At 43.7% G+C, this 25617-nt stretch overlaps 1 protein-coding gene across 7 annotated transcripts in view; it reads right to left on the bottom strand.

The window, feature by feature from the left end:
- The window catches only part of DUSP11 (dual specificity phosphatase 11), a 117169-nt gene that overhangs the window by 14400 nt on the left and 77152 nt on the right, over positions 1-25617 (bottom strand). For 2 of the 7 annotated variants that reach the window (XM_069214217.1, XM_069214220.1), the window contains exons 10-12: positions 20020-20061; positions 12349-12465; positions 11921-11956 (exon numbers count right to left, since the gene is read on the bottom strand). The exons of 1 other annotated variant lie outside the window; for it this stretch is intronic. In XM_069214217.1, the coding sequence (XP_069070318.1) occupies positions 11921-11956; positions 12349-12465; positions 20020-20061 (195 nt within the window). The remainder of the gene's footprint in view (positions 1-11920; positions 11957-12348; positions 12466-20019; positions 20062-25617) is intronic. 4 more of the 7 variants (XM_069214218.1, XM_069214219.1, XM_069214221.1 and 1 more) reach the window with 4 other exon arrangements.

Below are 25617 nucleotides of genomic sequence, written 5' to 3'. Positions count from 1 at the left end.
TCTCTTGAAGGCCTTAGGCAGCAAGCTGCTGAAGAGTCCAAGGGCAAGAAAAATGGAACACATAGGGTCTATTGGGAAGATGGACTCCTGTACACTGAGGCCAGAGACCCCAAACCTGGTGCCACTAGGAGAGTGGTAGTGCCTCAGCTGTTCAGAGAGTTCATCCTAACATTGGCCCATGACATTCCCCTTGCTGGACATTTGGGACAAACCAAGACGTGGGAGAGGCTAGTCAACCACTTCTACTGGCCCAATATGTCCAACATGGTTAAGGAGTTTTGCCTCTCCTGCCCCACCTGTCAAGCCAGTGGTAAGACAGGTGGGCACCCAAAGGCCCCCCTCATTCCACTTCCAGTGGTGGGGGTCCCCTTTGAAAGAGTGGGTGTGGACATAGTTGGTCCACTAGAACCTCCCACAGCCTCAGGAAATATGTATATCCTGGTAGTAGTGGATCATGCTACCAGGTATCCTGAAGCTATTCCCCGTAGGTCGACTACTGCCCCTGCAGTAGCCAAGGCCCTCATTGGTATCTTTACCAGAGTGGGTTTCCCTAAGGAGGTGGTGTCTGACAGAGGTACCAACTTCATGTCAGCATACCTAAAACACATGTGGAATGAGTGTGGAGTGACTTACAAATTCACTACACCTTACCATCCACAAACTAATGGCTTGGTTGAGAGATTCAACAAGACATTAAAAGGCATGATCATGGGGCTCCCAGAAAAACTCAAAAGGAGATGGGATGTCCTCTTGCCATGTCTGCTTTTCGCTTACAGAGAGGTGCCACAGAAGGGAGTAGGATTCTCACCCTTTGAACTTCTGTTTGGTCATCCTGTAAGGGGACCCCTTGCTCTTGTTAAAGAAGGCTGGGAGAGACCTCTCCATGAGCCTAAACAAGACATAGTGGACTATGTACTTGGCCTTCGCTCTAGAATGGCAGAGTACATGGAAAAGGCAACCAAAAACCTTGAGGCCAGCCAACAGCTCCAGAAGTTTTGGTATGACCAAAAGGCTGCACTGGTTGAGTTCCAACCAGGGCAGAAAGTCTGGGTTCTGGAGCCTGTGGCTCCCAGGGCACTCCAGGACAGATGGAGTGGCCCTTACCCAGTACTAGAAAGGAAGAGTCAGGTCACCTACCTGGTGGACCTGGGCACAAGCAGGAGCCCCAAGAGGGTGATCCATGTGAACCGCCTTAAGCTCTTCCATGACAGGGCTGATGTGAATCTGTTGATGGTAACAGATGAGGATCAGGAGGCAGAGAGTGAACCTCTCCCTGATCTTCTGTCATCAGACCCAAAAGATGGCACAGTAGATGGAGTGATCTACTCAGACACCCTCTCTGGCCAACAGCAAGCTGATTGTAGGAGAGTCCTACAACAGTTTCCTGAACTCTTCTCGTTAACCCCTGGTCAGACACACCTGTGTACCCATGATGTGGACACAGGAGACAGCATGCCTGTCAAGAACAAAATCTTTAGACAATCTGACCATGTTAAGGAAAGCATCAAGGTGGAAGTCCACAAGATGCTGGAATTGGGAGTAATTGAGCGCTCTGACAGCCCCTGGGCTAGCCCAGTGGTCTTAGTCCCCAAACCTCACACCAAAGATGGAAAGAAAGAGATGAGGTTTTGTGTGGACTACAGAGGGCTCAATTCTGTCACCAAGACAGATGCTCATCCAATTCCAAGAGCTGATGAGCTCATAGATAAATTAGGTGCTGCCAAATTCTTAAGTACCTTTGACTTGACAGCAGGGTACTGGCAAATAAAAATGGCACCTGGAGCAAAAGAGAAAACAGCATTCTCCACACCTGATGGGCATTATCAGTTCACTGTTATGCCCTTTGGTTTAAAGAATGCCCCTGCCACCTTCCAAAGGTTGGTGAATCAAGTCCTTGCTGGCTTGGAGTCCTTTAGCACAGCTTATCTTGATGATATTGCTGTCTTTAGCTCCACCTGGCAGGATCACCTGGTCCACCTGAAGAAGGTTTTGAAGGCTCTGCAATCTGCAGGCCTCTCTATCAAGGCATCCAAATGCCAGATAGGGCAGGGAACTGTGGTTTACTTGGGCCACCTTGTAGGTGGAGGCCAAGTTCAGCCACTCCAACCCAAGATCCAGACTATTCTGGACTGGGTAGCTCCAAAAACCCAGACTCAAGTCAGGGCATTCCTTGGCTTGACTGGGTATTACAGGAGGTTTGTGAAGGGATATGGATCCATTGTGACAGCCCTCACTGAACTCACCTCCAAGAAAATGCCCAAGAAAGTGAACTGGACTGTGGAATGCCAACAGGCCTTTGACACCCTGAAACAAGCAATGTGCTCAGCACCAGTTCTAAAAGCTCCAGATTATTCTAAGCAGTTCATTGTGCAGACTGATGCCTCTGAACATGGGATAGGGGCAGTTTTGTCCCAAACAAATGATGATGGCCTTGACCAGCCTGTTGCTTTCATTATCAGGAGGTTACTCCCCAGGGAGCAGCGTTGGAGTGCCATTGAGAGGGAGGCCTTTGCTGTGGTTTGGTCCCTGAAGAAGCTGAGACCATACCTCTTTGGGACTCACTGACCACAGACCTCTCAAATGGCTGATGCAAATGAAAGGTGAAAATCCTAAACTGTTGAGGTGGTCCATCTCCCTACAGGGAATGGACTTTATAGTGGAACACAGACCTGGGACTGCCCATGCCAATGCAGATGGCCTTTCCAGGTTCTTCCACTTAGAAAATGAAGTCTCTCTTGGGAAAGGTTAGTCTCATCCTCTTTCGTTTGGGGGGGGGGGGGGGGTTGTGTAAGGAAATGCCTCCTTGGCATGGTTGCCCCCTGACTTTTTGCCTTTGCTGATGCTATGTTTACAATTGAAAGTGTGCTGAGGCCTGCTAACCAGGCCCCAGCACCAGTGTTCTTTCCCTAACCTGTACTTTTGTATCCACAATTGGCAGACCCTGGCATCCAGATAAGTCCCTTGTAACTGGTACTTCTAGTACCAAGGGCCCTGATGCCAAGGAAGGTCTCTAAGGGCTGCAGCATGTCTTATGCCACCCTGGAGACCTCTCACTCAGCACAGACACACTGCTTGCCAGCTTGTGTGTGCTAGTGAGGACAAAACGAGTAAGTCGACATGGCACTCCCCTCAGGGTGCCATGCCAGCCTCTCACTGCCTATGCAGTATAGGTAAGACACCCCTCTAGCAGGCCTTACAGCCCTAAGGCAGGGTGCACTATACCATAGGTGAGGGTACCAGTGCATGAGCATGGTACCCCTACAGTGTCTAAACAAAACCTTAGACATTGTAAGTGCAGGGTAGCCATAAGAGTATATGGTCTGGGAGTTTGTCAAACACGAACTCCACAGCACCATAATGGCTACACTGAAAACTGGGAAGTTTGGTATCAAACTTCTCAGCACAATAAATGCACACTGATGCCAGTGTACATTTTATTGTAAAATACACCATAGAGGGCACCTTAGAGGTGCCCCCTGAAACTTAACCGACTGTCTGTGTAGGCTGACTAGTTCCAGCAGCCTGCCACACCAGAGACATGTTGCTGGCCCCATGGGGAGAGTGCCTTTGTCACTCTGAGGCCAGTAACAAAGCCTGCACTGGGTGGAGATGCTAACACCTCCCCCAGGCAGGAGCTGTAACACCTGGCGGTGAGCCTCAAAGGCTCACCCCTTTGTCACAGCCCAGCAGGGCACTCCAGCTTAGTGGAGTTGCCCGCCCCCTCCGGCCACGGCCCCCACTTTTGGCGGCAAGGCTGGAGGGAACAAAGAAAGCAACAAGGAGGAGTCACTGGCCAGTCAGGACAGCCCCTAAGGTGTCCTGAGCTGAGGTGACTCTGACTTTTAGAAATCCTCCATCTTGCAGATGGAGGATTCCCCCAATAGGGTTAGGATTGTGACCCCCTCCCCTTGGGAGGAGGCACAAAGAGGGTGTACCCACCCTCAGGGCTAGTAGCCATTGGCTACTAACCCCCCAGACCTAAACACACCCTTAAATTTAGTATTTAAGGGCTACCCTGAACCCTAGAAAATTAGATTCCTGCAACTACAAGAAGAAGGACTGCCTAGCTGAAAACCCCTGCAGAGGAAGACCAGAAGACGACAACTGCCTTGGCTCCAGAAACTCACCGGCCTGTCTCCTGCCTTCCAAAGATCCTGCTCCAGCGACGCCTTCCAAAGGGACCAGCGACCTCGACATCCTCTGAGGACTGCCCCTGCTTCGAAAAGACAAGAAACTCCCGAGGACAGCGGACCTGCTCCAAGAAAGGCTGCAACTTTGTTTCCAGCAGCCTTGAAAGAACCCTGCAAGCTCCCCGCAAGAAGCGTGAGACTTGCAACACTGCACCCGGCGACCCCGACTCGGCTGGTGGAGATCCAACACCTCAGGAGGGACCCCAGGACTACTCTGATACTGTGAGTACCAAAACCTGTCCCCCCTGAGCCCCCACGGCGCCGCCTGCAGAGGGAATCCCGAGGCTTCCCCTGACCGCGACTCTTTGAATCCTAAGTCCCGACGCCTGGGAAAGACCCTGCACCCGCAGCCCCCAGGACCTGAAGGACCGGACTTTCACTGGAGAAGTGACCCCCCAGGAGTCCCTCTCCCTTGCCCAAGTGGAGGTTTCCCCGAGGAACCCCCCCCTTGCCTGCCTGCAGCGCGGAAGAGATCCCGAGATCTCTCATAGACTAACATTGCGAACCCGACGCCTGTTTCTACACTGCACCCGGCCGCCCCCGCGCTGCTGAGGGTGAAATTTCTGTGTGGGCTTGTGTCCCCCCCGGTGCCCTACAAAACCCCCCTGGTCTGCCCTCCGAAGACACGGGTACTTACCTGCAAGCAGACCGGAACCGGGGCACCCCCTTCTCTCCATTCTAGCCTATGCGTTTTGGGCACCACTTTGAACTCTGCACCTGACCGGCCCTGAGCTGCTGGTGTGGTGACTTTGGGGTTGCTCTGAACCCCCAACGGTGGGCTACCTTGGACCAAGAACTGAACCCTGTAAGTGTCTTACTTACCTGGTAAAACTAACAAAAACTTACCTCCCCTAGGAACTGTGAAAATTGCACTGTGTCCACTTTTAAAACAGCTATTTGTCAATAACTTGTAAAGTATACATGCAATTTTTATGATTTAAAGTTCCTAAAGTACTTACCTGCAATACCTTTCGAATGAGATATTACATGTAGAATTTGAACCTGTGGTTCTTAAAATAAACTAAGAAAAGATATTTTTCTATAACAAAACCTATTGGCTGGATTTGTCTCTGAGTGTGTGTACCTCATTTATTGTCTATGTGTATGTACAACAAATGCTTAACACTACTCCTTGGATAAGCCTACTGCTCGACCACACTACCACAAAATAGAGCATTAGTATTATCTATTTTTACCACTATTTTACCTCTAAGGGGAACCCTTGGACTCTGTGCATGCTATTCCTTACTTTGAAATAGCACATACAGAGCCAACTTCCTACAAAGGTGAATCATTAAAATCAGTATGTGAAACCTTTAGTGGGCTGCAGTAAACCCTGAGTGTTCAAATCACTTCCTTCAGCTCACAGGAAATCGGGTGGGGTGGATTTACCAGTAATACTTAAATCACACAGCCCAATTATGAGCAGCATCTGACATTTCAGCTCATGAAACAAGAGTAACACTGGATCTACATGAAGAAAGTCCTGATAGAACACGGTCGATGGGACATAATTTGGCTACCCGGAAGATCTAGTCCACAAATGGGCTACGTTTAAGAAGTGATCCATACAGCATTAGAGATATAGGATTACTTGTTAAGAAACCAGTGCCTCACCACCTTTCCTTCTTCCATCACCCCGTTATTTCACAAATCAGGCATACCAGTCACTGTTGAGGAACAATTTAGCAAATGGAGTGAGGAAGATTCTAAACTGGTAAAGGATCTCTTTGCTAAAGGGGATATCAACTGATTTAAAGATAGTAAAAGAAAAATTTTGGTACACAAACAAGAGAGAACTTTTAGTTGTTTCATCATGCTCTCTCGCACAAAAACAAAAACATAGGAATAAGGGCCCTCACATTCTTTGAATAACATCATTGTAGCTATATAAGGGTTTGATTCTGAATATATATTCTTCACTATTACAGAGGGAAGGAAAGAAGGAATATACATATATGATGAAATGGAGTTTGTTACTGGGGAAATATAACATGAAGCGGCCAGAAACGAGAAACTATGTGACAAAATTAAACCCATGTTTATTAATGTAAAAGGCACTTGTTGGAAGGGATTTAGAGAAAAGGTGGGGGGGTTGCATTTTTTATGTTTATGTCCTATAATTCAGATTTTTGGAAAGAAGTTCCAAGTCTTTTTAAGTGGACGTTGGGATTTCTGATTCCTGAGAACCCTGCACTGATTAATTTAGGTCTGAAGTCACTCAGTATGAAAGGGCTACCAAGAAAGGTGTGGAAATCTATTACAACCATGACTTTGGCAGCAAATCAGCTGCTGGCTTTCAGATGGAAAAGCACTGTCTCACCAAACATTCAAGAACAGAGTAGACCATGTCAGTTTTAGCGATGAAATCACAGGATTTAAAGGGCAAAAGTAACAAATCCAAGACTCAGTGGGAAGCAATTCTGAGCTACCTAATGGAGGGATCGCCCATTCAAACTTGACCAAGATTATAACAGAACCTATGTTGATCAGAAAATTAAAAAGAAAGTGAACTAAGGATAGCCCAAGAGTAGAGAAGCTCATACTTTATCTTTAAGTAATTATCATCTTTGGCTAAAACTATTGAGGCAATGTTTCACTGGAAAAGGGCCTGAGGAGAGGTGCTGCCATGTGGAGCTGTGTAATGTCAATGGAAGCTTACTTTACCTGCTAGGGGTTTCTATTTAGGGTTATAATAAAATTCAATAGAATATATTTAGAAAAAGAGTACATGGGCTGTTGGTGCTAAAAGGCCCAACCAAAGTCACGGTGTTTTAAAGGACAACATGTATTTTTTGCCTCCCAGTAGTTCCAGTTTCGAAAATCTGTACATGCACAGCATGTGATGGAGCACTTTAAACACATCCGAACCCAATGTCATAGTATTTCTTCCAATGCTATCTGGAAAGGAATATACTGCAAAGCCAAAGTTATGCGTTTTAATGCTCTCCCTCTATCCAAGAGACTCACTAGAAAGCAAATAATAAAGCTCCTGGCACTATCACGTTTCTCACCGTGGCAGTGCTGGGATCTCAGATTCTTTAACAACCAATGAGTCACTTTAACACATCTAACATCTGCAGCAGCTTCACAAGTCCATCAAGCACTTCCCATGCCATACAGCAGTATCTGTGTCCCAAACAGTGGTGCCAATTTTCACACCCCACAGCACAGGCGTGTGCACGCTCACTGAATTTTTGCCTCTGAATGTAAATTTTCAGCAAACGACCACTAAATTAACAGTGCTTAAATGGCACACCATGCAGCAGGGGGGAAGTGAAAAATGCAATGCATTGGCTATTTGAACAATGCATATTAGAGACAGGAATATCATTTTTTCAAGAAGTAGGTACTGTTACTCAATTACAATGAAAAGTAGGCAAGACATGGCCTTCACTTCCTTTTGGGTCTGTTGCAGTAACCAAAACGTTTACGAGTGAGCTTCCACTGCTCGAGTTCACTATTTCAAATGTCCAAATTCACCCCCCTGCCTCCTCCCCCACTAGTAATATAGATAATGCGCAACCATAGTCGCCCTTCCCTTTTAGGTGCATGTTGCAAAACTGGTGCTGTCTTATATTTGAGGCAGACAACAACAAAAAATACAGACTAAAACTTAATTATCAGCTTACAAAGTGGAACACCGGTGCTGACTGAAGTGTCAAAACAATTGCAAGCAGAAGGCCCAGGAAAGCCTCCAGTCAGGCCACACCTTGAACTTCTATCAATGCACCATCTACTCATCACTGGATACGTTGTGATAATCCCCAAAACAGCCAGGGAACAGATATTAACCAAGGCAGGACCACTGCAATTAATAAGCATGGTCCTATCTGTGCATCATATTCAAATCTCCTCTACCCTTGAACACTCATCATTAGCACGCTGGGGGATGTTCATTAATCAGGTGGGTGCGTTTAAATGGTGGAGTGATCAACAGTATTTTGACCCATGGTGACGACCCAAGCAGAATTGTACCTTTCATAAAGCACCCATGATATGTTTGGAAGTGGTAAAACTGGCTCTACTGAAGAGATAACTATTTGGAACCAATGTGGAAAGAGGCAAGGATGTCCTCCCAGTAATATTTTGACTGGATTACTTTAAAAAGTAGTACTGCTGATTTTGCAGTATACTACATGCCTACGAAGACTGCTCTTTTTCCTCAAAGTAAGACAGAACAGTGTAGTTTCACTTCAAATTCTGCAAGGTGATAAAAAAAAAAAAGCTCTTTTGAGACTTTATTCAGTCTTCATCTCGGAGAAACCTCGCCCTCCATAAACTTTTACAGGGTATCTTTCATCTTACGCATATATGGACAATGATAACGTGAATCTGAAGTGTTACAGTGACCAAACTGTGGCATTATTGTAAAGCTCATCACTATCTATGAAGATCCATGACGCAGAAAAGGCCTTACATTTACGAATAGGGAAATTCAGAATAAAATATTGAAGAAAAAAAAAAAAAAAATTGCACACATACGGATTCTAGCTTTCTGAAATATAGAATCTGGGAGGTGGGGGATCCCTACCTTCATTCTACCCATGAGAAAAGGAGTGCCCTGCTCTGTGCTGAACAGTTAGGAATTTTGGGGAGACCAAACTATTTGAGTAACTTTAGCTTCTCGTCAGTGTCACTCCTCACCCACTGAATAGAAATTAGCTCTCCAGAATTCCAGAGGTCTTCAGGAAAAGGGGAGGGAGCGTTTGAAAACACTGCAGAAATGCACCTGGTGGTGTGTCTGCACTTCTGCTCGATAGTCACCTGACTTCGAGCTGCAAGCAAGAATGCAAGCTTTCTCTAAGTGGACACAATGACTTTGCCCTTTCATCCAAGGTCCTTTGGGCATACTTATTGGATGATGCCGGTTGTCCTGATTCCCAAACATTTTTAAACAATAGCTTACAAGATTACAAAGAAATTTTGGTTTATATGTATTGTAAAAATCTAATTATAGAAAGCAGTGTTCCAGATGGGGAAAAGGTGAGTGTCTGGGGAGTGAGAAGCATATACTGGAGTGTGCAATGCTTCTCTGTGGCCTCATGGATGGGCCCACCATTAAAATAAACTAATAAATAAAAAGACCAGGGTCAGCTGTTTGCAGGAGGGGGAGCCCTTCTAGTTTGGCATTCACTAATTCCAGCCCCACCACCAATCATCCTTTGCTTTAACACTAAGGCTGCTTCTTGAAGACCGACTCGTTTGGACATGAGAGCAGACTTAGCTCCCCAAGCCTGAATGAACGCTCTCCAGCTAAGGCTTTTCAGACCCTAGGCAGACAGGTGAGGGTCAGTCTAGCTGATCTGGGAGTCCTAGATGAATAATAGGGCACGATCAGCTTGCTAAGGAAAGCAGGGGCCTGTACTGTGAAAACCTTAGAACACTAAACAGAGCTTTTAATTGTATTCATTGGCCTTCTTACACCCAATGTAGATCCTATAAGGCGCAATAACAGGTGGGAAGCAGAACGCTGGATGGTCTGTAGATGCTTCTTCAAGTTCATTGTGATGCCCAGGTATAGCAAATTAGCACCTTTCCGTAGTCCAGGCAGTAGGTGATAATAGCCTGGATCACAGTTGTTAGGCTTCCAAGGAGGCTGAAACGTGAGGTTGACAGTTTATCGACTTGGTGTTCCACTGTCAGGCTTTCATCAAATCAGATCACAAGGTTTTTGAATGTAGGTTTGGCGATGGGGAGAGAGCCTAATGTGGCAGGTCACCAATCCAGAGAACAGGGATGGAGCTGGTTCTCTAGAATCAACACCTCAATCTTAGTGCCATTCCATATTAAGCAATTAAGACCCGTTCAACTGGTTACTGTGGATAGGTAGCTTTTCAATTTGCTTGCACCCTTGCCGTCGTCAGGACAGTATGAGATGACAAGTTGAGTGTTATCCGCATAGGTCACCAGGGATGGATCAAAGGAGACAACAATGTCTGCAAGGAGGTGCATGTAGAAAGCAGAGGGAAGACCCCTGTAGGTCTCCACACAAATTTGGCACGGTAGATGAAAGAAAGGATTTCTCTGATATATGAAAACAGCCTTTCAGAAAAAAAAGGCCAACCACTTTAAGGCTGAGTTACAGACCCCCACAGCCCAGAAGATGCTGGTGAAGGGAATTGTGGACACCATCAAAAGCTGTGCTGATTTTGAGTAAAATACGCCCCCCCTCCCCCCCCCCCTCACTGGTCAAGAGACTATTTCAGACCTTCAGAGACCACCAAATCTTTTAGTGCGGCTTCTGTATTACAGAGGGGGTGGAAGCCCAATTGAGATGGATGTAGAAGCTTATGGGACTCTAGGCATGAAGAGAGTTGACAAGTTATGTTTTTCTAGTATTCTGCCTGGATAGGACAGCAGTTATTTCGGGCATTAGTTTTCTAGATTGATGCAGTCTATGGAAGTTTTGTTTTTCTAGCAGAGGGACCACTACACCATGCTTCTAGAAGCATGGCACCTATGCTGATGAAACAGAGATTAAGAGGCTTTATGTAAATAGGTTGAATAGCGGACACCTCTTTGGTGATTAAATGGAGAAGAGCTGCGTCCAGAGGGGAGACTGACTTTACAGTTTTTCAATCTTAACAACCCTTCAGATTCAATGAGATCGAAAGTAGCGAGACGGGCCCATAAAGATCGTTTGAATTCCACACCAAGAGGAATGTTCAGGGCCTCTGCATTAAAAGTTGCATAGATGTCTTTGATTTTACTTGAAGTAAAGGCAGCCGGTTTACTGCATCGGTCTGCTGAGGGGGTATAGCTGGTGCTTCTAAAAATGGGTCCGGCATGGATAAACAAGTACAAGTAAAAATATTTCAAGGACCTTGCGATTCAGTAAGCAAAAAAAAAAAAAAGCAGTGCCTACTTTTTATAAGCTCAGTTCTCACTGAACCTATAATCACCCACCATTCCCTCCAGTGTTCACCTGGCTCTCCCTCCTCTATGCTTCCGGTTCACAATCTGCCTTGTAGCCCTGTATCATCAGATCCAGCTCCAGTCGAATGACTGCTGAAACGCCTCAGCCCGATCACAAAGAATCAATGCAGTGAAATGTTTCCTGCCCACTGTAATGTCACAGGAAAACTTCCCTATAAACTTCAAGCACTCTGATGTGAGGGCTACAGGTTTGGGTGAATAATTATATTGTCATGTGTAAAAGAAGTTTCCATACTAGACCAAGTGACTCCTGTCTATGGCTATAGGTCTATGTGCAAGGGCACAATATATGTTTGCAAAGGTGAGAAAACCTGGGATCAAGTAGATAACTCTAGCCTGGTTTGAGAGTCACATGCCTCGGGGGGAGAGGCACGTGCTTTAGCAGAGTGACCCTTGGCAATTGATCTGGGTCTAAAATGAACCGCCTAATATTTACTAACCCTTAGTGTCCACACCATCCACCATACAATGTAACAACTGTACAAGGTTTCAAACCCCAAAAAAGTGCTACCTCTTCAAACTGTATAGCAGTTTCAATGTGTTGCACCTAAACCCAGTGCCTGCATCCCAAATCCTACAGTAGTGCCTGCATGCAAACCGCTCACCAGTGCCAAGTTGTCACACCTCATGGAAGTACCAAGTCTATGCCCATTGAATTCTGACCTTCAGGCCAATTTTGTGCAAATTATGATGGTATTTTTGTAAGAAAAAGGTAAGAGGAGATTCTAATGGCAGGACTGGCACTGATCCCAGCAGTGATAATGTTAGTTGTTTGCCCAGACCTTGCTTACCTCTGCGATGTCTGATGTTGCAAAATTAGTGCAAACCTAAATCCGAGACGGAGAAAAATGGCAAAGATTTCAGTACCTGTTCAGATGAAACGGAGCCCCAGATGATGTATTTGACAGGTAAAGAAATGTGAAAGACCTTTTCCATACACTCCCTCGAACACAGATCAGTGCTTATTCAATCCTCATGGTATAATCTCTACTTTAAACAAAATCACTACATGGCTCTTTACAAGAAAGCATTCTGAAAGCCAATATAACTATCTGTAGAAACACTGCATCTGAGAGGTTCATACAATTCAACGGAATCTCCTCTTCCTCATAAATATTTCTCACTGGAGGTTAGATTGAAAAAGTGCAGGATGAATGCAGATGCCGGTAATCCATGGTGGAAATACAAACTGAATAGTGCTTTTGTGACGAAACCGTACCATGGTGTCGGAAACTGGTGATAGTGGCCATGGTCGGATCTTTTGGAACAACTGCTATTTGTAGTGCACACTTGGCCTCTTTGCATGACAGGTCTAGTCACTTTCTCGAATGCATCACTGGAAAGGTAGGGAAAGGTAATTAATTTAGCAGTGTGTAATGATTTGATTGATTAATATATAACAGTACTTATCTTTACAATTATGATGCTTCCTTACAAGGCAGTAGTGCCCAGAGTTAAACACTGCTACAGCATATGGTAAATAGGTATATATACTGTCTGGATAAATAGTAAAGATTTTTATAGTAACCGCTCCAGCAATCTCAAGGCAGCAGAACACACAAGAAACGCCTGCCTCAGCAAGATCTTATTACCCAGAAGAACTTGAGAAGTTGGAGTGGAATAGACTGCCCTATATATGTACATGAATAATCATCTGTCTCTGAACACAACCCCATATGGTACAGAACTATGCATTGAAACCCATACTTGTGCTGTCCTTTCAACTTCATGAAGGTGAAATGGTTGTCTGACTATGGGAAACGCAAAGAAAAGGGCAAGAAGGCACTGGCCTATCTCCACCTAAAGAAATTACAATAAAAAGAGGGTACTGATAAGGCGGGACATAAAAGCGCTGAGCTCTGACTGGAACAAACACCCGTACCATCCTGCCATTTGTTAGCGTTCCTCCCCACACCCAATTCACTAGAATCCACATATTTGAACCCACTGGTGAGATTCCATTCAGGTTTCAGTTTACCATCAGAACCTTTTAGATACAACGTGAGTATGTGTGTATGATCACTCAAGATGAAGGAGGGATCAATACATTACAATGTAGTATACATATTAGTATGCCCTTCCTATTAATATACACCCACAGTGCTTTCTAAATGGTCAAGTAAGTAGCTATTGAGTTTGTTGTGCATGTTAGTGTAAGCTTGTGTTTACAGTGCAGTCCATGTTTAGTCACACAGGAGGTTCGTTGGTGTGTTCTAATTGTTTCACAGTTAGCTTACAGCACAAATATGCCAGGAAGTGATGAGGAATAAGTGTGAGATACAGTGGTAGAATATGTTTATGTATTGTTCCATCTTGTATCAGTCTTAGTGATCACGTGGTGGTAAATAGCCAGCTCTTAATTGCTTTCCAGAATTTCTAGAGGACTGTAAATAACATGAGTTCCTGTGCCGAGATATCTGCATGGAAAACAAATCTGTCAATGCAAGATTTTCTCAATAAATAAATTATCAAGAGAGAGGCAAATGTGGATCAGATGTTTGTTCTCTGTTGGCAGATCTTTAGCTTTGGCTCAAAAAAGTTCAGCTATTGAAATAACGGCCAGTGAAACAGATTTATCTTGCAAATGGGAGCAAAAGAAGAATTAGTAGGGAGAGGTGATATCCATGCAAGTGAAAAAGTTGTCATACCACAGCCTTTTGGACTAACTTTAGTCTGTGAAGTAGGTGACAAGGATCTACAAAGTAGAGGCTGCTGATATAGGCTAAGGTTGACAGCACTAGGGTAATCATGATCTATATCTCATAAGGTAATTCCAGGTAAAAACTGATGCAGATAATGTTCTCCCGGAAGAGAAACTGTCTTTCATCATTCGTTTAACCCATGCAATCATACTCCCAGATTTTTCACCTAGGCCAGGAGGGTTGGTGGTGAACAGAGGTCATGAGTCTATATGTGGTCATAACCAGATCAAGGCAACAGGTGAGAAAGTTGAGGAGTTGATTTTTAGGTGATTCAGCAGTGTCCAGTGGCTGCATAGTGGTGGCACTAGCCAAGGGTGAAAGTGTCTAGGTTAGTTTTTTTGAGTTTTCAAATGATGTGGTATCGTCAACGTCATTGCAGCAGGTCAGACTGAACAGGAGGATTAATTCAGGAAAAGACACTTGTAAAATGTACTTTGTGGCAGCAGCCTGCCCGGAGGCAATATGGCCACATCTCATCAGAGCTGCTGAAATCTGTTCCATTCCCACCTTCACCATGGTGACCTGTGAAGACTCAAAGCTCCTTGAGCGGATGGCAGGCAGGAAGCAATGGTGAACCTGCAGCCAGCCTAAAATATCTTCCATCTGTGGAGCATGTGCACATGGTCTGGAATGGTGGCGGCAATCCCTACATCTCATTTGGTGAGCAAGTGAGATACTCTGGGAGGCACCAAAGGAGATGTGAATCCTACAGCCATGCAGGAGACAGCCCACAAGTCCTGTGAGACACAGCTTAACTGGGCTGCAGTAGGTGTAAACAGGTTCCTAGGGAGTTGGACAAGTGATGGATCCTGCCGGAGAATACAACGCAACTCCTCAATGGCCAAATAGCTTCCAATACCAGAAAGTAAAATTTGTAGCACAGCTAGTGGTCACCACTTCTAGCAGCGAGCTTCCCTATTATGGGTGTTGCGTGCTGGTGAGTGACTAGATATAAGAGACCGAGCAACACTAAATACAAACTGAACATTTCACATTTATAGAGAGCTACATCTGGGGATTTAAAAGCCTGCCAGGAGACAAGTGAAGAATTAGTTTTTAAACCCAGCTGAAATGCACACACACACACAAAAAAAAACAAATCAAGGGGGCGTTTCAGTGGGACTGCCAAACAGCAAAAGAGCAACGCTGCCTACTATAAACAAGTGAGGAATCAGCTGACTGTGAAAATGGACAGTATTAAGAGTGCAGTGCCGTTAATAGCAGGTAAACTGGAGGGCCTGGCAACCTACGTTAAAAATATATGACAAGATCAGGAGAAATCTGAACAGAATATGGAAATAACAGGGAAACATGTAGGAAGAACCGCTTCAGCCATACAAAAACGGTCTGCCTTCACGAATGGTGCAATTGAGGCCATCAACGTTTGGATGCCTAAATTGAAACCATGGACAACGTGCAGAGAGGGGCAGTCGGAAGGATGTGGGGGTACCGTATGATGCTGGGATCCTTTAGGACTTAGTGGTCCCTTCTAAATCCAATCATAAGAATTAAAGAGTGACATGACTAAGATAGAAAAGGATCTTCTTAGGTGAGATTGCATACCGACTAAGACAAGTCAAACCCATGTAGCATTGTCCTCAGTGAATTTGAGGGTTCTGATAACATCAATCTGGTAAAAAATGGTAATGATGGGATAAATAAGACTAAGTAAGTTGTCAATATAATAGTTTACAGCAAAAGGAGTAGCAGCACAAGTTAGCTGCCCTGCTAAAATCGGGTCAGAACATAATGGGAAGTGTTATGTTCGTGACGGTGGAATCGGCCACTGCCACTTTGGATGGCTTGGAGGTGGACCCTGTTTGACAATAGAATTGTGCAATTTCTAGGAGTGTCCACGTGGATTCAAGCGGTTATCAACAGTGAAATGTTAGACATTTGTTCAAGATGCAAAATTACTTTAGAGAATTGTTCGAAATTATAATATTAAACAGATTTATAGCTAAAGTGTAACAGGATGATGATTGACATTTAAAAGGTGATAAAGTGCAACACAGAACAGGCATGGTTATTGATGAGGTAGGAAGGTCCAAGCCCAGTACTGTACCATGAATTCAGCTATCACTTTGTCTTTGAAATAAAACTCTGATCTACAATACCAAAGGTGATAGACAAGTCTATAAGGAGCAAGGTGACAACTTAGTTGTGACAATATTTGTGAGATCATCCCAGACAGGAACCAAAGGGATCTGGTGCTGCTGGGAGGTCGAAATCCTGTTTATCTACAGAGGACTAGATTGTTTTATTTTAAGCGGGTGACAGCTAGATTAAGGCTGCCTTTGCAATAAAACTACCAAAGAATGATAGACTTTCGTGCCTCTTTAGGATAGGTTTGGGAGTGGAAGGCGTTCAGCTTACTGAGAAACTCCTACAAGAAAAGTGAGAAATTGATGCATTCTCTGCTGACCTTTTGCTGAGAGAGATCAAGTGTTGGCGAGTCAGCAATACTACAGAGCCCTTATTTAGGCTGATGATGTTATTCATAAACAGCAGATTGAAAGAACATTAAGGTGTGGGTTGATGAGAGTATAGCTAATCAGAGGTGAAAGATCAAAAAGAAATTTCAAAGTGGTAATGAGATTTTATTTTTTGATTATGTGGTCAGCTAGAGAATTAGAAAATTGCTTTCATGATACAGATGATAGGTGAACCACCAGATTTGTTACATTTATGGCCAAAGGTCTTGACACTGACAAATTATATGAAACAAAGTTAGATACTAATGCAGAGCTTATTTTAAAGATTACTTGAGTCATTTATAGTATGCACTGGTTTGCGTTTTACTGTTGCAATGTATATTTAGGCTTATTTATTATAATATTTGTTTAAAATATGCCTGTAGCTTAAAATCATCCTAATTAACTATCAATAAAGGTATGTATAACTAAAAATAAAATGTAAAACAAATGTACGTCCTGGGTTTTGGTAAAAAAAAATTAAGAGATAACTTTGAAGAGTTCTTTGTCTGGGGATGCTACTTCTGAGCTGTGTACAGAATAAAATCTTTGCTTAGGGATGGTTGTTTTGCAATTTCTGTAGCAGTGGAGGCGGGTCCTTTGTAGTAGTGTGTTTTCTGCCACCATTTATTTCAGGATTTTAAATGCAGTGTTCTGTAAATTTCTAAATTTGTTGAACCAGCTGGCAGGGTGGTGGAGTTGCTGCCAACAGAATATTTGAAGACCAACCACACTGAAAAGGGGCATCAGAGACCCAGAGGTGTAACTGTTGAACTGTCATTAAGGGGCAAATAGGCAGAAATTCAGAACGAAAGAGATAAATGTCAAATGTTTGTAAATAACAATACGTTACTACATTATTAGTGTTGGTCAGTGTGGAATGAAGTAGGCACCACAACTGAATGAGTGAAGAATGGGATAGGATGTATATGCAGCGGAATCTGATGCAATATTGATGGGATAAACATTTTTTTTTTTTCATTGTGGTAGGCTATATCTAATTACTCAGAAATGAGTGGTTATTCACTTCAAGTGAACAGGTTATACTGTGGACCTGAAGAATGACCTTAACTGGAGAAGGGGCAAAATGGCATGGGAGGAGGGTGGAGCAGTGGGTGGGTGGGAGACAGAAGTTGCTCACAATCTTGTACAAAGTTTAGGAGTGTGTTTCTACAGGACAAAACTTTTTTGAAGCATCTAACCAAACAAAATAGTTTCAAAAAATGAATGAGTCTGGTGCAAATGAAGCGGGATACTACTTTTTGTTGGGGTTCAATATTGACCTTGGTTGTTTCTGAACCAATTAGGAGTAGGATTTAAGTATTTACAATGAAATACTGAATTACACATTTTAAATGTTGCACATCTATATACATTCTACAAGATGTCACCTAGGTGAAATAAGAATCCACTGCAGACCCCACTTGGCAAGTTAACATTTCATACAGTGACATGGAGTTTCCGCAAATTCCTGGGATCATAATACTTGCACCACCACCACCTGTGAAAAAGTACTATATAGACTACAAAGTTTTTTCATTGTTCAGTTAAAATCTTTCAAGAGGGAAGGTGCAATAGGACACACCGTGTACCCATATCAATGCATACTGATGTCGCTAGATGCTTTAAGGAAAATTGATGAACCAATGCCACTGCACAAAATTAACCTGAAGGGGGCATAGGTCAATGAGATAATAACGTGAGTAAAAGGATTCTTGTTTTTATGAAGAGTGGATGTATGGTTGTAGGTATTACCTTTTACTTACACTATTCAGTACAAACATGCCACTGTGTAAGTAACAAGCCAGAAACCAAATGATTAGTTCAGTTCAAGTATTAAAAACAAAAACCCCAGATAAGCAGGTCTAAAAAGAAATAAACAACTTTACATGTTCCATAGTTCCTATAAGAAGCTTACTTTCATACAAACATAGGAAAACAGAACTAACTGACAGAAAACAGCTTGTTTCACATATCTTGAATGAACATTTCAGAACTTAAGTGCCTACTTATGAACATGCATCCTGGTTTATTCTCCCACCAAAGAAGAACTAAGAAATATATCTCCTGGAAAGTATAATGCACACAAATAAATTAAGGAGTTAAGGTGCATGCTTCTCCAAACCTCCTTAGTCGCTTGCCCCACCATTGTCACGCAAACGTACGCAAAGATCTAGCTCCTTCAGCGCTTCATGGACTTAGTTACGTCACACATGAAGAGAAGCAAAGAATGCATTTACTATCAACAATTAATGCATTTCTTATTTTGCCAATTTAAAATAGACTACAAAATGGTAATTCCAGAGAGTTAAGGCTAAGGGTTCATTGCTTGCCTAATTTATTCAAGTGAAAGCAGACATAAGTTGTCTAATGTCACATAATTCAGAGCTCACCAATGCAAGGTGATTTTTGTTAAAATGTGTACATATAGAATCACAGATGGGTAACTGTGACTAGTAGGGCTGATTTTGACCAGTGCATTCTAATTTATATAACATGCACAAGAGTGAAGCTTGACTTGGCAACAGGCACAGCTACTCATCAGTAATTTTATCTTATCTTAAATATTGGCTCTAAACCTACCCTCTATTGTGAAGATAATTTGCAAACTGTGTATTTTACACACAAATTAGACTGATGGAAGCAAATGTCCAAATTGGTCTCTGTTACGTCACAGCAGCAGAAACAACTTTGTTTTTGCAGCAAATAAAGCATTTTGAAAAGCTTGTTCATAAAGGTGGTCAGCTATGGGAGCCGTATAAAATGTACGTTTATTTCTCTTGTGAATTTTAACTTGAAAGTAAGGTTAATGTATTAATTTTATGAGTGTTTTACGTGTCATATTGTTTGTGCCTCAACACAAAATAAGGATGGTGGTCTTCACATAAGTAATAATAAAACATCAACACTCATGGAAAAGGTGAGGGATAAACAGAATGTTTGGGGATAAAGGTACAAGCAAAGTAGAAGAGCAAGGGGCATATGACTGGGCATGACTAGGCAAGAGAACATGGGCATGGGGCCGCAATTCATCTTAATGAAGGCAAGACAAATTGGCAAGCACGTGCACTCAAAGTCGGAGGCAAAGCAGTGTGTGCTGGGTAAACCCTCAGGACAGAAAGCTCTACTCTTGAAAAGACAAACAAACCTTGTCCTGCAATCCATGGCTAATGGGGTGAGACAGTGCGTATAAATTTCATGGTCACACTATCTGGCATCTTACACACCACACCACTGCCTGATTCTCAGTGCAGGTTTCTTATAACTCAAAGAAGTGCCAGTTTCTCTTTGAACAACTGGAGCACCTATGTTTGAATCTAATGAAATATTATTATTCACCAACACCAGTGCAAACTTCCCATCCCACGGCAATGGAAGCTCTACACCCATTAATTTCAACGCCAATATACTATGCTAATTTTGTGCTAATTGTGATTTATAGCTTTCAAAATATAAACCAAGCAGTAGCATGGAAAGGAAAAAAATATAATTATCATTCAAATAATGCAAACAAACTAAATTGTCTTGCTAATAAAATAACAGGTGCTCTTAACAAGCAAAAAGACCTGACCACCACCACCTCTTTGTGCCCGCTGCAGTAACCCAACAAGCCTATGTGAGAGCTGCTATACATAGAATATATTGATTTTGTTTGCAAATGTGCCTCAATTTCACCAGTGCTGTAGTCAATTGTGTGTCCACATCCGTCCTTACCTCCACTGTGCCGGACGTTGCAGAGATGGAACAGACCTAAAACTAAGGCGTAGAAAAAATTACAAAGGCAATGAAGTTTTAAAACTGAGCCCTATATAAATGGTCAGGATTTCATGAGAAGGCCGAAGCGAAAGGCCCATTGTCATTTGTCACCCCTCCCCCAGTGAATATCTTTCAGTTCTTTAGTACACATTGAGCACTTGCGAAAACAAATGAGAAAAATATTAGAGGTGGGTGGAGCTCACTGAGCTGCCAACTGAGGAATTCCTCAGAGTTGCATAAAAAGTCAGCGAGATTGGAAAGAGTACTGCAAGCAAGAGGGAATCTGTACATAGCATTGATTTTCAGCACCAATAACTTGTTCCATGCTGAGAAATCAGAACAAATGGCACCACAAGGCACGCCAGAGGGTGCTGCTGCTGAAGTTGGTTTTAATGCAGCTCCAGAAGAGCTTCTACTTAAGCGTCAGTTTTCCAAGCTCGAACGGTCACAAAGCCCGCATTGAATCTCAACAGGTGCCCTCCTAGTGCCTGAAAAACTCAGAGTGGCCAAAACTCCACGAACTCCACCAGCAGAGCGGAGCTTATCGCCCACCCCAAGAACATATGCAGATCATCACTTATAATTGGATTTTCCTCAGTAAAGAGCATTCAAACAAAATCCAGTGTCATCTAGTTGACTCTCCCTTTTGCGTCAAGACTTCATTTAAGAGTGGTGAATCATCTATCATTGGAACCCCTGGCTCTGACTTTTAAGTTAAGATATGCCAGCAAGGTAGTATTAAGGGATGCCTGCAAATGGAAGGTCCCAACACTCAAGAAACAGAAAAGCATGCACTATATGTCTGCCTCAGTTAGGGGGAGAAAAAAGTAAGCACAGAGAAAGCACCACTCTGGCAAACAATCGGGTTAGAAATACGGCAACAGTACGGATGCACATTGATCAGCCATGGATAACCATGGTTTGTCCATGAACTTAAAATACAGTATAAGTATTATGCAGGTGAAGCTCATGTTGGCCCTATACAATTAACTTTGTATGGAGAAGAGCAGCATGGCAGGCACTGAGCAAAGCACAGACCTAAACAAGAACACAATTCCCATGCCGCACCTCATTATGCGAAAAGCTACTGCTAGTACTGACAGAGCAGAATATAGATTCTGGGCACCTCTAACTGACACAACCACCTCCCTAACATCAAGAACATAAAAATCAGAGTGAATATCACATTCACCCATTGCAACAGCTAAGCCATATTGCCCTTTTGTTGCTTTTACCTCACTCATCATATTTCTTTTTACTCCAATTCATCATTAGATACTGTAATCCACTGTAAATGCTCCATATTGGTATTGCTCCTTTGCAGTACACAAGTTTTATTGGGGTGGGGGGCAACCAGCATGAGCCCACCGTAGCTTGATGGGACTACAATAAGCATTTTTTTAAAAAGAGAAAGTTAGATGGACACATTTGTGTACTGAATAGGAAATAGTCCACATGAAGTGTGACCTTTGGAAGACATGCAGCATCACCAGCACAAAAACATCCTACTGGAACTCAGACCACATTATAGACTCCGACCGAATTAGAACTCTTCTCCTCAACGGTCTACAGTCATCTTTCAGTTGTTGTCCAATTCTCCTAACACTGAAGCAAACTGTCACAGGTCAGATCAGATTGTACTGGTCTACGTCGTTTGTTCATTTCAGGCTTGACAGAGCTCTGCATCTATTCTTGCTGCCTCAGAACAGCAACAACAAAAAGAAGTAAATAGATAATTGACCAATGTAGATAACAATGGATGTGCATTTAAAACCAGAAACTGTACTTATTTTAACCTACTTGCATTAAAACCTATTTTTGTGAACAAGATATTTATTACATCAAGAATCTCACCAATTATTGACAACATTTACGTTCATCTTTTCACTACAAATTTTTCACATTGTTCAAATTATTTCACATTGATGTAAACTCTGCCTAGTGGGGTATCGGACTCCATTTCCCAGCATACCCTGCGGCAGGGAGGCTGCAGCTGTACTGAGATAGTGGCCACCTGGCGCTTAAAGAGACGCCAGGACTCCTGCGACGAGGAACACTTCCGGGTGAAGAGTGGGCCAGTCTGTCCACGTCCAGTTAGAGGCTGGACTGGACCTTCTCTCTTAGTCCTTAATACCCTTTACGCTCCTCAGGCTCTTCGTGCCAGGACAGGATCAGGACTTTTGAGATACCAATTCTGCTTTCATTCTTCTTTGAAAATGGAAAACGGAAAAGGTAACCCCTTTCTTGGTACAACCTACGGATTGAAGGCAGCATCTAAGTCCATCACTAATTATCTCTCAATAGTAATAGGCGCTATTGACATGGAAACTGGCCACGTTGAGGCCAGACTAGATGCCACCTTACGGGACTCTGGGCACTGACATCAAGGACTCAGGAGACCCCCAACAGTTTTATGGTAGAAGTCCACTTACATTCCCCTTCCTTCATCATCTCATGTTTTAATCACAGACAGAAGTATCATCACAAATAATGTGGTAGCTCTAAATGCTTCACGTCAGTCGAACCCCTGCGTCCCTCATGAACCACTCACCCTAGTAGTATCTGAATCTACCATTTTCTCAGCTCACCCTAAAAAATAAAAAATAAAATAAAAAAAAAAATAGGAAGGAGACCGCAAATACCACAAATGTACTGCACTTCTGTTGTACATCCCACTTTAAGCGTCCGAGACAAATTAGCATGGCTGGCAAGAAGACCACGCTGGACGTTACTGAGTTGGGAAATGATTTTAAAGAGTTTAGTGGCAGATGCCTAGGTAAATTAGACATGCTGGACGCTTCTTGGTCTTAGCTAAATTAAAAGAACTGGACGAGAAAGTAGCTAATCTTTGTATATCTCGTGAGGATGTTCAGAATCAAGCTGTAAATAGTCAGAATCTTGCCACCCCTGGTCAATCTAGATCTCTCAGCAGACCTTTGCAATCCCAAACACCAATTCATTTAGCCGCTAGTAATTCCCAAGCTCATATAGATTAGCAAAAGAACCGCAACACATTAAGGGCACAAATATTTCATCCCTCTAGCAGGATCTCAGGAGACAAAGTTTAAATGGGTTGTAATCACGAAAGCCGCAGAGATCAGGGGAAGAGTTTGAATCTATTAAGCACTCAACATACCGATCAAATGAAGAACATGCATATGCGCCCACAGATTTCACCAGGGTGCACCCCTTACATCATTGTTTTGGAAAATGTTCCAAAGCTGGCAAAATCTCGCTCTGAAACTCATTCTTCTCTAGTAAAAAAGTGGTCATTTGCTCAGGAAGCGCTTGGGATGGACCTGCAATTTGTATGCAGCGATTCTCTCCATCAAAAGTCTCTTGGGTCAGCCCACGTGTAAAATCTTCACCAGTGGACTGCATAATAATTTTAAAAGGCCTAATTTTACACGTGCAGTGTTTCATTGTTTACATCCTTTATCAGCACCCCTAGTTTTTTTATTTTTAATAACCACTTAAGACCACTGCTCTTGCAGGTATTACCTATGGGAACAATGGGACGATGTCATCTAAATACACTTACATTATGCAAGGTGTAGGTCTCTAATAGGTATGAGGATTTATCATGATGGAACAGACAGAGGCAGTCCAAGAAAAGTTTAATAGTCAGTCTAACAACCCTGAGACTTGCCTCTCTCACAGGGAAGATTCATCCACTGTTATGGGGGCTCTGCTGTGCTGTCAAATGTAAATGTAATTTCATGGAATGTGGCAGGCCTACAGTCCAAATTGCATAATCCTGATTGGTTTCAGTTAGTTAAGCAGGATGACATCATTGGTTGTCAAGCGAAATGGGAAAAAGACCCCCGATATATAGGCGGCGAGGTGAGTCAGGGGTGCCGCAGCATGATGGGGGGGCATTCAAGGCAGCTTGATCCCCACCCCAGTCCACCTAGACTCTGATTTTTAGTGAGCAGGAGAGTGGGGGGGAAGTCACCAGTCACACCGCCTGCCCAACTGCTCCCAACCCCACAGATGTGCCATGCTTGGTACCTGCTCACACACCAGCACACCCCTGCAGTCCCTGTCGACCCCCACAGCTGTGCCAGCACCCACAGTCCTCCCTCCCCCAAAATCAGCTCCAACTACATCAGATCAGCACAACTCTTACCCAGCTTTTTCCCAGCCTATTTGCTGGTCCCACACAGGATGCCGGACCTCAAACTTGGACCCTTGGCTCACCTCTGACCTGGTGACTTCGTTTGGCTCCACTGATCTCATTGACCTTCTCCAGCCCCAGCGTGCTCGTGCACCTCCCACTACCCTTCACCGGCAAAGGGAAAGCCAGGTAGGTGAGGCGGAGCAGGAACAGCCCAGAACACCCAAAAGCCGAGAAGCTCCCCCCCAGACGTGCCAGTGCACCTCAGTCAAGGTTCAACACTAAGCGCCACCACGCACCTACAACCGAGTACCTCACCGAGTAAGAGCTCACAAACAACTCCAAAGCTCGCCAGTAGAACCCAGAGTCGGACCATGAGATCTGTCAAGAATCGGCTGCAAACTGTAAACAAGCTATGGAAGAAGCCCACTCTGAACGTCCCCCGTGCTCAGTGAGGGATCAATTGTGAACAATACCACAGAGTTGGAGCCTCTGCAGGCGCCAACATCAAAGCGGCTCCCTTTCTTGAAGGACCCAATGGCTGCAATATCACAATTTCAGATGACGCCTTTGCCCCTCCCAGTCTGATCATTCCAATCAAGAGGAGTAAGAGGTGTTTGTGCCCCACATCAAACACTAATGTCTCTGTTTAAACCCACAAAATCACTAGCAGCCAAACAAGACTCAAAACTCACTCCACCCAATCATGGCACCTCTGTCTTCGCAAAAACTCTAGAAACAGTTGCTCAGATCCACTGGTCCTTCACAACAACAAATGACAATCTTTATCTACTTCCCTCAACCCACGGTCCCGCACAGACCTCTGTAGCAATCAGCCCTCCAACGGTAAACTCAGCAAAGCAGCCCATGCACCAGCCTGCACACAGACAAACTTTGGTTCCACTCTCTCTCCCTCTGAAACAACGCCAAATTTCTACAGGCACTAGAAGTCAAAACTATTCATATTGAGGATGTCCACTCCCCAAACCATCTGGAAAGCCATGCACCATCTAACACCACTCACACTTCGGCACACCAACCTCACAGCACACGTGAAACTAAGACAATCCCATGAATTCATCAAAGGGGATCACACACTGAAAACTCTTCTAACCAGTGATACGCAATCAGCCACCGAAATAAGGTTCCCTACAAATTCCGACCTAACGCAGGGCACACTAAGGCAAGACAGCAACAACCTGGACCTACCAATTCCCCAGAAAACCTCTTCCCTTCTACGGAAGTACAACCAAAAAACAGGAAAAGACCCAACACGAACACTTGATCAAGTAGACAATCAAGAGCCAACACCCCCATTGTGGTGGGAATGTCTACTCGCAGCTTTACAATCATCTATTGAAGTCCTAAACTTTCATTCGTAAACACTGGACACACAGATCAACATTATGAACTTAATTGCTGAGCAAATTGTGGGAATA

Source organism: Pleurodeles waltl, chromosome 11 (assembly GCF_031143425.1).
Source record: "Pleurodeles waltl isolate 20211129_DDA chromosome 11, aPleWal1.hap1.20221129, whole genome shotgun sequence".
NCBI classification, from domain to species: Eukaryota; Metazoa; Chordata; class Amphibia; order Caudata; family Salamandridae; genus Pleurodeles; species Pleurodeles waltl.
Note: the sequence above shows the minus strand (reverse complement) of the source record. Positions and strands in the feature narration are given on the sequence as shown.